This window comes from Trachinotus anak, unplaced genomic scaffold, assembly GCF_046630095.1.
Source record: "Trachinotus anak isolate AG129_WGS33_773 ecotype Australia unplaced genomic scaffold, CSIRO_AGI_Tana_v1 ptg000032l, whole genome shotgun sequence".
NCBI lineage: Eukaryota > Metazoa > Chordata > Actinopteri > Carangiformes > Carangidae > Trachinotus > Trachinotus anak.
In genome coordinates, this window is record NW_027273883.1 from 14,361,028 (window position 1) to 14,372,821 (window position 11,794).

Here is an 11,794-nt window from a genome sequence, read left to right on the forward strand (position 1 = left end):
AAGTGAATGTTGAAGGGTAGATTATTAATTGTTTTTAAAATTGTATTTGTCTCCTTTAACAGAGTATATGTTACTACTTATCATGAATTTGCCATCTTATTTTCATGGTTAGTTAGAATATGTAATGTTATGATGATAGTATCCTATAGACATCACACCCCACAAAAAAAACTGCTAAAGTTCTGCCTCCTGTGTTTCATCAACACAACAGCTATGACATACCAAACCTCTTAGTCTCAACTACAATGATGCTCGCTATTGGTCAGACTGTCCAATTAAATCTTAATATGCATCAATGTCAGTGTTGGCTTACATCGTACGGTTATGACTTTGACAAAGGCAAATGGCTCTTGTATTGAAACAGATATTTGTGGGAATTCAAGTTGAATCCAGTGACACCAGTAAAATTCTTGAAAGGTATTATTCAGTGATTGAAATATATAAGGCTGACAAGATATCAGACAAGATAGCTGATCTAACAACAGATAAATGTTTTTGAGTGACATGATATAATATTATAGCAGTTTTATATCAAATTATATCAGTTTATCTGCCAAATGAATGAGTCAATATGGATCATCGAAAACTTCATTATCATTGAGGATGTTGGTCCTCATTAATCTGGGCTTCATCAAATCTGAAATTACAAATAGGTGATAATGCAAAAAACTCATCCAGCTTCAAACATGTCGGAATGAGACAGTTTCAGATTGCACAAGGCTTTATTAGACATTGAATTGAATTTCTTTCTCGCAAAATTAGTGCATAAAAAATACTCCATATACATGTTTATAGGGTTTTGCAAGAACCAATAACATCACAAGGACATACATTTAGCAAGGTCAGTCATTTTGGTAGCATTAATGAAACAAGCAACATTTCAATGGTGACAGTATGGTGATTCTGGTACAACTTTTACAGATTAGGAACTTTATATGTTGCATAAAACAGAAGCAGCCTTGAGCAAGACATTTGATAACCATAGGCTTCTATATTACATTCAAAGTTCAGTTAAATGGTTAAGAAAAAATACAAAACAGAACAAAAATTAAACTCAGTCCACAACAGTTTATTGTGATGGTGAAATCAACCAAAGGATAAATAGAAGGCAGTGCATAATTTTAAAAATTCAGTGATTATTCTATACACATTAAAGGTATTGCTACTGGTGAGCAGGAATGCATGTATATAAAAAATTGCTTAAAGCTCATGTTATTGCTTTCCATTGTGTTTTCAGCGTCAAGAGAAGATACCCAGAATTTGCAGTTTGCATACCAGTGTAATGACTGTTACTTTTAGTTACCTGCTGCTTTGGCCTTCAGCTGCTTCTTAATATAGTAGCCAACCAGTATCTGAGGACGTTGCTGGTAATTGACAAGGACTTCATGAGAGCTGGTCAGCTGATCCCCCTTCAGCCGATCCAGTAACGTCACACAAACCACTGCCGCTTTATTCAACAAGAAATGAAGGATGGAAACTGAGCAAGGTTTGAAGACAAAATTCTGTGCCTTATGACACTGAAAAAATTGCCAGCCATAACATATGCTGATTTTTCCTACCTCGTAGGCCACTCATCTTGCACATAGCAGCAAAAGCTGATGACTCCATTTCAATATTGCAGACTCTTGCGTCTTTGGCTTTACTGAGGTACTCCTGTTTATCCTTCTCAGTGTAGGAGCAGAAAGCACCATCCAAACGGGCTTGCCCTGGGTGATTGATCACATTGAGAAGGTAGACAGGAGGATACTAAGAGATGCACAATACAGCTGAACCACTGTACATGTCTGTGAACAATGTCATTAACACATCAATGCAGCAGAACATACCTTCATAGAAATCCAGTGTGCACATGGTGTTTCCTATCACTGTCTCAAACTGGTTCAGCTCTTTGCTGCACTGCAACAGCTCCTCAGCCAGGCTTTGGTCCAGATCAGTATCACGCGCCACCGTCTTCCCCAGGATCACCTGCTCAAACTTGGGCAGGAAGGTGGCATCCACAGACTGTTTGGTAACGACAACAGTGCCAGGCTCAAGCCCTAAAAACCAAAAATGGTGAGTGAGATAAACAACCTTTGAATAAAAGTAAAGAAAGCATAAACATTTCTCATATCTATTCAACTGACAAACTCAACTCATAAAGACTATAGTAAGTTGATTAAGCATTCTATTCATTTTCAAATTAAACCCAACCAAACTTATTCCTAAACCTCTTATTTTAAGTTATTTCAGACAAAAGTTATAGGATACTTCAAAAAATGTAAAAGTTGGTATATGTCAGAAAGGTAACTTACTTACATAAAAGTAAAAAACATATCAGTTTTCTCTCATTCATAAACTGGAGAAATAACATTATGTAATAGCAACTATTTGCAACAATCTGTCAGATGACTCTGCCATTAAGTCTCAAAAAATGTGGCCTCTCTTTTGTGGTAACAGTAAGGAAATGTGTATTTATTATTTATCTTTGCTTGACATCATGACATCATCATCAACAAAATCTAAAGAAATCCGCCAAGGTGTCAGAAAAAAACAGCATGCAAGTATGAACACCATGGGATTATGTAGGTGTCATGCCACTCTGGAGGATGACGTGTGCTGTCTCCTAGAGATGAACTTACTTTGGTGGGAAAACTGCAAATCAATCCCAACAGCAAAGGATCGTGTAATGATGCTGAATGAATCCAATGCAAAAGTATCAACATTCACAGTAAAACAAGTCTTATATATAACCTGAAAGGCTGCTCAGCAAGGAAGAAGCCACTGCTCCAACACTGCCATAAAAAAGACAGACTATAGTTTGACACTGCCCACAGGGACAAAAACCTTAATGTCCTGTGGTCTGATGAAACAAAAATAGCTTTAAGGCAATGCTACCAAATCCTAACAAAGTGTAAGTAAACTTCTGACACACTGAAAATGTGATGAAAAAAACAAAAGTTTAACTAAATCATTCTCTCTAATATTATTCTGACATTTCACATTTAACTAACTGACCTAAAACAGGCAATGCTTATGAGGATTAAATGTCAGGAATAGCGCAAAACTGAGTTTAAATTTATTTGGATAAGGTGTATGGAAAGTTCTGACTTCAAGTGCATGGTTTGATAATACAACAAATGTATAATCAGATATATTATCAGTTATTTACCGAACAAAAAAATATTTCCAAATAGTAAGCTTACCAATGCCACCTGAAGTCCCAATGCGTATAATTGTGACATCTGTGCAACGTGCATGATGGAGGAGTTTGATTAGTTCGTGCAACATTATTGCGATAGACGGAATGCCCATGCCATGCTGAAAATAAAGCAGACAGTTTTTTTAATTGAAGGACACAAAGAACTAAGAATTTTGTCTTGTATTTGTTTTGTATAAATAGTATAGCTTTTATTTACAAAAAAGAATGAAATAATGTTGAGATTTTTGTTCATACATACACTGACGGAGAGTACAGGGCCAACTTTGTACATGGCATAGCGGTCCGTTCCAGCACAGATATTTGGATACTCTGATTTTGGGTCTTCCATACCGAGCTCAGCAGCAATGTACTCAGTGAATGATTTCATTCTCCAGGGACTGCCCCCAACACACACAAACTAAAGGAAAACACACACAAAAAACATACATTTTTGCTTGTAAAAATCATTATTGAGGTGATTTTTTTTTATAAAAAAAAAAAAAGTAAAAATCATTACTTTGACATCACCAAACATAGCTGGCAGGTTGTGAGTTCCTGTTCCAAGACTGAAGTGGTAGAGGATGTCATCTGTCAGTGCATCCAGGTGTGGGTTGTGCACACAAACAGGGCTTTAAAGGGGAAAACAGATATTAACAAATATTAAAGGGCCAGTTCTAGTCTGATAATCAGACTTAATTGCAACTTCATTCATTCATGAAGAGATTTGGGCAGTCCATTCAAGCAAATCTAAAAAACACATTTTCTTACATACCCCGTCTTGTCTAGCCATGCAATTACTTTCAGTATTATCTTTTAAAGTATTGAGACAGAGTCTCTTGAGGGTTCTCATGTAGCCACCTAAGTAGAGTGGAGGTGGGAATTTCTCTTGTTAGGCTGACAGAGGAAATATTAACTATGGAAACCCATAGACATCAATGTGAAAACCTTTATGCAGGGCTACTTTCTAACACTCAATTACTAGTTTATTAGGTATGCCTAGCATGCAATGCACAACAGCCCTGCACTATCTGCATATGTGCAAGGGACCACATAGTCAGCCATCACTGAAACACAACACACCTGAGAAATGCTCATACACTGAAGCCTCTCTCTTTTTAATTGTTGTCTGTAAGCTTCTGTACAGCCTGCTGCTTCTCATGTTCTCCTGTTATAACAGTAAGTAAGGTTACTTACTGTTATAACAGTAAATCAGTGATTAAGAATTGGGAAGTCATTGAATCTGATCTTCAAGAAGGTGTGGGAGCCCTGAGATTTTCTTAAGAGCTAGAAGGTCCAATCATCACTAAAGCGTATGTCATGCCAGGAAGCCAATAAGAACAAATGCACAGCCTGTTCAAGGTAGGAACGTCGTGCCTTTTTTCCACCTCGCCATTCAGTGTAAAACACCAAACACCAGATGGGGTTGTCACTGCCTTTAAGCTGGCAGTAGAGGTAGACACAGAGCTGGATCGATGTCTGCGTAAAGAACAGCGAGCATCACAGGACAGATGCCTGTGTGCTATCGTGTTGCATCACACCTCTGATTCTGGAATGGCAGCATGCTATCTGAAATCACACACGCGGTGGCAGTACGCCGGCTTTGTTTGGTTCAGTGTAGAGAAGCCTAGGTAGCATACAGAGGGGTCTTCATAACAGCTATGGTGGGATCTCTGTGTATAAGGGGCTTAAGTTGCCAGGCAGGTGCACACCTCATTCCATGCTAACGTGCAGGATACAACTAGTGGGCCTAAGGCTGTTCCTGTGTAGTGTTTTATGCTGTTGGCTATGAACTTGTGTGACACTTAGACCTACTGTTTTCTTGTATTTCATACCTGATTTTAAAAATGTTAACATTTAACCAGTATGTATTTTAATATTTGTAATATCTGTTTCCTGCAGAGCATCAATGGTCCATTATCTGCTCTTATCACGGCACTATTTTGGTTGTTTGCTTGTATTGCCCTCAGGGTGAACTCATTTCCTTTTTTGTTTTTCCTTTGTATTTGTTTGTTTTGTTCTGTTGCTAATCTCCTTGCCTCCTCCACCAATCAGTAACTTTACACACGTCAAGGCTGGCAGGACAGGCTGAAGAAGTCAAATGTTTGCAGTGGAAATAATAACTCATTAACATAATAACATGTAAACTTTGGAACGTGTTAGCTTCCTTAGTGTGCAAGACTTCTTGCTTACAGTGTGTACGACTGGCACTCAGCCGCTGGCATGTTAATCATAGCTGGGGAAGTAATTGAGAGGAGTTTCAGTTTCTTTATTTTTTACCTCCCTGATTGTCATGCTAGAGACCTGCTGTGAGTGTAACATGTATTTGCGCACACCACAGTTGCGCTCCGGGACTTCAATAAACAGCACTTTAACATCTGCCAAGAACATAACAGACACGGTAGGACATGACTTCAGGACCGGACTTGAACTTCTCACCTGCTGCATGACACGTCTGGCTTGTCGTCCTTTGAGTCCATCTTCCTGAAAACAGCTGTGTCCGAACAAATGTTATTTAGTGGCCGGAGACAAAACCAACCTCTAACAACACCTGGCCGTCAACACGGATGTAAGGCGCTTAACCTTTCATCCGTGGTGAGGAATTAGCCTTAATCAATTAACACGATTAAGACACTTTCACATTTGACACCCCAGCATATAATCTAGACATCGCCAGCACACAGCACTTTGTCGTTCACAGCAGGGGGAGAAAAAAAAAAAAAATAGACAATTAGCTCCATCTTCACCTTAAAGATCAGACAACGGGACAATCAAAAAAGCTATAACGCAAACAACAGACGCACACTCACCTCAGGTATGTTGCTGCTAGACTGTCGCTTCCTCCACTTCCCACACTTTTATTTCGCTCTCTGCGCATCGTCGACAGCGTAGCGCGAGGATCCAGCCCACGATGAGGTGACGCCGAACACGTCACGAGCGTCACAACTAGTGTAGGGCTGCGGGACGGGGGCCACGCCGCTGCGCGCACGAATTAAGGCGACGGAACAGCAGATGTGCAGCTTCCACGCTCGCCGATGTCCGCGGGGGTTGATCAATCCACGCCACAGTGTGCTATGGATCTCATGTAACCCGACTGACTCCAGGCAGATTCATGATAAGAGTTTGATTGTGTTTCACGGTTTCCCCGAGTTAACTTGCAGACCTGAAATCGCACCAAATTTCAAGGGCAAAGGTGCAACGTCAGAGTCATACCGATCGAGTAATGACGGGAAAGAAGCAAAAAGGCTGTAATTTAATAGGTAAATACATATATCAACATTTATATCACATTTTTGTTTGTAACCTACATCCCAGCTATATATATAACAATAATTCCCTGTCACATCTAATAATAATCAATTAACAGCACCTGGACTGGCATGTTAAGGATTACTTAACAGACCTATGAAGTGCCTTCTTGTATTTCTCATTTGGAAGAGACAAAAACCACCACAAACGATCACAGAGACACAAAAGACCACAAAGAGAGGCAAAACGACCACAAAATGACACAAACAAAAAAAGAGAGAGAGACAATGTCCACAAGCAGGCACAAAAGGGGGTTCCTGGGAGTCCCAAGCAAAAATAAGTCACTAGATCGTTTATCACTATACTTTCATCCATAAGTAACACGATGCCAGAATGTATTTTGGTCATGGGTTTGAAACATCTAAAAGCAAAAATCTTGTCTGATGGTGGACCCTGGGACAAACTCTTATCAAATGGGGGTCTGTGGTCTCATTTGTGTTGGTTTCTGGGTCCTTGATGTGAGAAAGATTGCGAACCACTGCTATGTAGGAGGGGTGGGGGGCCTTTTACTTGTCTGTGTCCACTGTCTCATCTCTGCATGGCTGGTCCCAAATAAGCAGCAGAAAACTGATGGATTAACCAATTTAAAATAAATGACAAATTTGTTAATCAAAGTTTTGCTAAAGTCGTCGCTTGTCCGTTATGACCCAATCACTTCCTTCTGTCTCCCAACGGCCTTAAGTTGTGTTGACATCTACAGTAGACAGGAGAAACTATTCAAAACTTTTGTAAAGGAAATGTAAGACTTTTTAATGCCTTACTTTGAGGGAACAGAGTCCAATGCTTTTTCAAGACCTTTCAAAACCTGCAGATACCCTGTATTTTGATCACAGTGTTGATAACCACGTACTTATGAAACCCATATGAATAATAGCCCAAAGTTTACTCATCATATTTTCTTCCACAATTCACTGTTACGCCCCATGTGTGAATTCAATTGTTTTTATGAAAATAGTGTTCAAGAGCTTACTAAAATATTTACCTAAGTTCATTTAGTAATGCATCTTATTCTGGGCCCGTACAAACTCAACACTATGTTTATATGAATGCATGTATTTATGACTGAAAAATCTTAAATATTGTTAAAAGTCTGTTTGCTTGATATTGAGTACCTTCAATGCATCACAGTAGCATATTGAATATTGTTGAACTGAAAAACTTGAATGTGGAAATACTGATTTGTGGTGATGTTGAGCAAGATGTAAAAAATCTAGAAAATATTTATTTACTTGAGTTAAGAGAGGCCACATTAGTTCATATAAACCAAATCTTGGCATCTTTTAGTGCTGGGAAGAGAGCATACAGTGATTTAATTGGAGATTTTTTGCTGAACAGCTGCCAGCTGAGGATGAAAATGAGGACGATATGATCAGAGTTACAGGCCACAAACCAAACACAATCAGCTAGAAGGGGCTGCAGTGTTGGGTGACGTTTCTCTGTAGCTTTGTCACTACAAGAATCACCTTTCACATTATTCAGTTTGATACATTGTAAATATTCATTATTGCAGCTTTAAGTTTGAATTACATGCCAGAAAGAAAATGTCAATACACCGAACTGTTGAGTCAAACTGTCCTTTATGAGAGAAGAAATTAACACGTTTGGTAAGACATGTTAAATCACAATGCTGATGTAACCCCAGCTAATACAACTGATGGCAAACATCATTTTTGTTCACTATCACTTTAGGAAGGGTTTTATGATTCCAGTATAATGAGTAATGACAAGTCTGCATAAAATGGCATAGTTCCCCCCTTGTCTCTTGAAAAGTAGCCATTAATATCTTATGTTTAGAACTTTCTACACAATATAAATACTTCACTATAGCCAAAATCCTACACAGCAGAAAATGTAAGAAAAAAAAGCAAAACTCATACTCAAGCAAATAAAGTGGTTTTCAGTATTATAAGTTGTGCAACTTCACCTCAAATTGTTATCAAATAATAAACATGCAATATAAATGTCACAAGTTAAATAAAATTAAATAAGAAAAGCAAAAAGGAAAAAACAAACACTCTTTGGGGTAAACAGTGAACACCTGTGCAAATTTCTTAAGGTGAGTGAAGTCTTACTGCCGCCCTAAAAAAAAGGAAAAAAATATATTGAAAACTGTGACTTTATCAAGATACCACACTGAATCCAGCAAAGAAAAAGCACCCAACACCCACAGTAAACATACAGTAAGACAATGATAGAACAATCAGTAATGAGTCAGGGCTGATATTTTCTGTGCAAAAAAAAAAAAACAATGTAGTTTCATATCAATGTGAAACACTAATTACTGTTCAAATGGCAATCTGCATTTAATTCAAATCATAATCTAGATTGTATGATTTGCTGCTGTATCAAAGGGGTTTGTTAAACTCAAACTGAGTTTACATACAGTTAAAAGATTAAACTTACGTCTCCTCTTTTCCACCACTCCACCTCATTTCGTGAAGCCTTAGGTCCCCCAGATCTCTCTGTTAAGATAGTATAAAAACATTATTCACTCCAAACAGCACAGTTCTAACTATTTTGACCATTTAAAGAGGATATCACATTAAAACTTAATATAAACAGCCAACTTACTGCCTCAGTTAAGACTATGGGGTGCTCTGGCAAGAATTCTGGCTTCTTCCTGGCCTCAGGACAACTTGCCAGCCCAATTAAAAAATCTCTTGTGTAAGATATTCTGCCTGCAAGAATATATATATTTATATACATTTATTAAAAATTAATATTATAAGAGTTCAAAGGAAGAAAAAAAGTAGGTTGCTACTCTGACAGTACGGGGGCCTCTGCCACGACTACAGTTGTAACATGTCATTTAAAAGAATTTTTTCTTACCTTCTTTATGTGTTTGGAGGTTGACAATCTTGTAGAACTGCTCTATGCTAATATCTGTCTGTCAAGCACAAAATTAGAAAATTGTTAGAAAAGTAGAAAAAAGATTATGTCTAAATTTCCTGCTTAATAGACAAATGGCTTATTTAAATCATCAAAAAAGACAACTGTTTAAGTCAATTGACAAGCAAAAATGCCAAACATTGTCTGGTTTCAAGTTATGAAGTCTGCTGCTTTGTATCAGTGCAAACCATTATCTGGTTTTACAAACACAATTTCGTTGGATATGTTACGGATGATTAATTGAGAAATTAACAGAATAATCGATAATGAATAAAACAGTTTGTTGCAACACTGAAATATTACCTTCTTTGGGATTTCTTACCTCTTGAGCCACTTCCTCCATCAGTGCCTGTGCACATGTAGCAGCATTTATTTTGGGCTCTAAATGAAGTGATAGAATTCTCATAAGAACACACCTTTAAATATGAACATGATAATAGTAAATTAACTAACTGAAACCTTTGATCCTACAAGTTTGACCAGCTGGTGCAGATTGCTTACCCATGTCAATATGGATGCAGCGACGCAAGGGTCTCGCAGGCTCCAGGTGTTTTTGGAGGACTCTTCTCCTTGATACCTCCATTTCTGGTGTCATTAAGGTTCAAACATGTTTTAAGCCTACTACACTCTATAAGGCTCACTCATGACATTTATATTAAGTAGTTCTGTATTAATACAGACAGACATAACTAATGTTAGTGATAAATTATTTTTTTTTTGTGCTTTTCAAAATGGGGTTTGCAGAACATTGGGGATTCTGTAATGGACTGTATGCCAACAAAAGCTAAAATTATTTTATTTAAATTATTTTACATAGGGATTACTATTTAGATGTCAGACTTCATCTGAACTTTCCCAATTCACAGCAGGCAGGTATGCAACAGTATAACGCAATAAATGTATTTATTGGCCAGATCATAAGTATCCCACACAATTTGACAGTAAGGTTAATTTCCTCAAATGGCGCCTCTTTAAAAAAAAACAAATATTAAAAAAACAAACAAACAAAACAAAACAAAAACATTTAGCAGTGGCTACATTGGGGTGTCTGAATTTAGCATAACAGCTAACGTAGGCAATTGTGGATTATATAGATTACAGAAACGACTTAACTCGGCCTTATTACCTTAACTGCAGCGGGTTAACTGTCAGCTAACTTTACATAAATTAATAATGTGTGAATGCTAGTGGGACAAAACGGCTCCTAAAACTCTTTCTACCTACACTGTAGAGGCAGCTTCGGGAAAACAGGTGGAAAATTCCTGTTGCCCATTGTAACGCGTTTCATGGCAGACATCTGTGGAAACCGTGGACTGCACGGTAACGGCGGGCGGCTACCATTATCGGTTGCGTTTAACGTTTACGAATCACTGCTCATTTGTTTTACTCATTTAACGTTCAGGATTGTGTATAGAAATCTTACATGGTTTATGGCTAACAATACTGACGCAACAAAATTAGACGGCATATCAGCTAACGTTAACTGATGGAAAATACAACTCCATAATTATGTAGAAGTTTGACTGATACGAAAACATCGTTCTAGCTAACAACACTGGTCTAAAAACTAATATGGGCAAGTTCAGGGTGCTAATCGTCGTCGTTTTACTTTAAAGCAAGGCATATAATGTTGGATTATTCACCTGTAGTTCTATCAAATTCCCGCAGCGTGGTTCTCTGTCTGTTCACCTCACCGGTGTCATGCTAATCAAAGCAAAACCATAACTTCCGGTTTACAACTTTCAGAATAAAGCCTTCTTTTTTTTTATGTATGCACAAAGTCAATGTCACCACACCTTGATAGGAATAGCTTAGAAATGTTACCAAATGTGCAGACAATATAGCTGTGGCTTATATTTAATACTGTAAATTGAAAATAATGTGACTGTCAGGTCAATACTTTTTTCAACATGTCATAATAACAGTGTGGAAGAAAGGTCAGAAATGCATCCGAGTTACATTTGCTTTTCAGAAACTAGAAAATCATGCACCAACAAGAGTTTACAAGAGTCCAATAGGGTGCTGAGGTCTTTGCTGTGCAATTTATTTTGCACGTGTTCCAATTAAAGGCAGCTACTAAGATCTTTCAGGGGGTACTAAAATGTTCAAATTACAATTCAAATAGTGAACCAAGGTTTTTTAGGTATATGACATTTTTTTTTATAAATCTCTGCTTTACACCCAAAGATGAGGCATAATTGTGCGCACTATGTACATCATTGCAATTTTCACTGTCAAACTCTACCTCATAAGTCATCCAAGAGGATGCTACACCTGTTGCTGGTGTTGAACAAAAAGAGGCACCATTTAAAATACACATTCTAGATGCTCACACTGGTCACTTTTCTTCTCAATAATAATCATCTTATTTTTTAAGTCATGCTGTAAGACTGATGGATTTTTATTTAAGGCAAATACTGT

General features: G+C 37.7%; 2 protein-coding genes across 3 annotated transcripts; both read right to left on the reverse strand.

The window, feature by feature from the left end:
- Window positions 1–761: 761 nt before the first annotated feature.
- Window positions 762–6,126, reverse strand: LOC139613586 (uridine phosphorylase 1-like). Of its 2 annotated transcripts, none has more exons than XM_071470364.1 (8): window positions 5,986–6,126; window positions 5,615–5,669; window positions 3,696–3,807; window positions 3,438–3,596; window positions 3,183–3,297; window positions 1,827–2,036; window positions 1,560–1,706; window positions 762–1,447 (listed from the first exon to the last, which is right to left on the reverse strand). In XM_071470364.1, exons 2-8 carry the CDS (start codon window positions 5,653–5,655, stop codon window positions 1,296–1,298), a joined length of 936 nt encoding a protein of 311 aa, XP_071326465.1. In that variant the 5' UTR covers window positions 5,656–5,669; window positions 5,986–6,126; the 3' UTR covers window positions 762–1,295. The 2 variants fall into 2 exon arrangements, with proteins under 2 accessions (XP_071326465.1, XP_071326466.1); XM_071470365.1 differs by having other exon boundaries at window positions 5,615–5,861; window positions 5,986–6,078.
- Window positions 6,127–8,044: 1,918 nt separating this feature from the next.
- On the reverse strand, window positions 8,045–11,671 carry gra (granulito). Its single transcript, XM_071470367.1, has 7 exons — window positions 11,017–11,671; window positions 9,875–9,958; window positions 9,696–9,754; window positions 9,314–9,371; window positions 9,056–9,162; window positions 8,888–8,946; window positions 8,045–8,563 (listed from the first exon to the last, which is right to left on the reverse strand). Exons 2-7 carry the CDS (start codon window positions 9,954–9,956, stop codon window positions 8,536–8,538), a joined length of 393 nt encoding a protein of 130 aa, XP_071326468.1. The 5' UTR covers window positions 9,957–9,958; window positions 11,017–11,671; the 3' UTR covers window positions 8,045–8,535.
- Between the last annotated feature and the right edge of the window lie 123 nt (window positions 11,672–11,794).

Coding starts and splice junctions, on each gene's coding strand:
- gra (XM_071470367.1), bottom strand. CDS start 9,956: ATGGAGGTATCAAGGAGAAGAGTCCTCCAAAAACACCTGGAGCCTGCG. Junction 8,947..9,055: donor CCATAGTCTTAACTGAGGCA/GTAAGTTGGCTG, acceptor CTATCTTAACAG/AGAGATCTGGGGGACCTAAG. Junction 8,564..8,887: donor AGTGGTGGAAAAGAGGAGAC/GTAAGTTTAATC, acceptor CCTTTTTTTTAG/GGCGGCAGTAAGACTTCACT.
- LOC139613586 (XM_071470364.1), bottom strand. CDS start 5,655: ATGGACTCAAAGGACGACAAGCCAGACGTGTCATGCAGCAG. Junction 3,808..5,614: donor CCAGACGTGTCATGCAGCAG/GTGAGAAGTTCA, acceptor TCCCCTTTAAAG/CCCTGTTTGTGTGCACAACC. Junction 1,448..1,559: donor CAAGATGAGTGGCCTACGAG/GTAGGAAAAATC, acceptor TGTTGAATAAAG/CGGCAGTGGTTTGTGTGACG.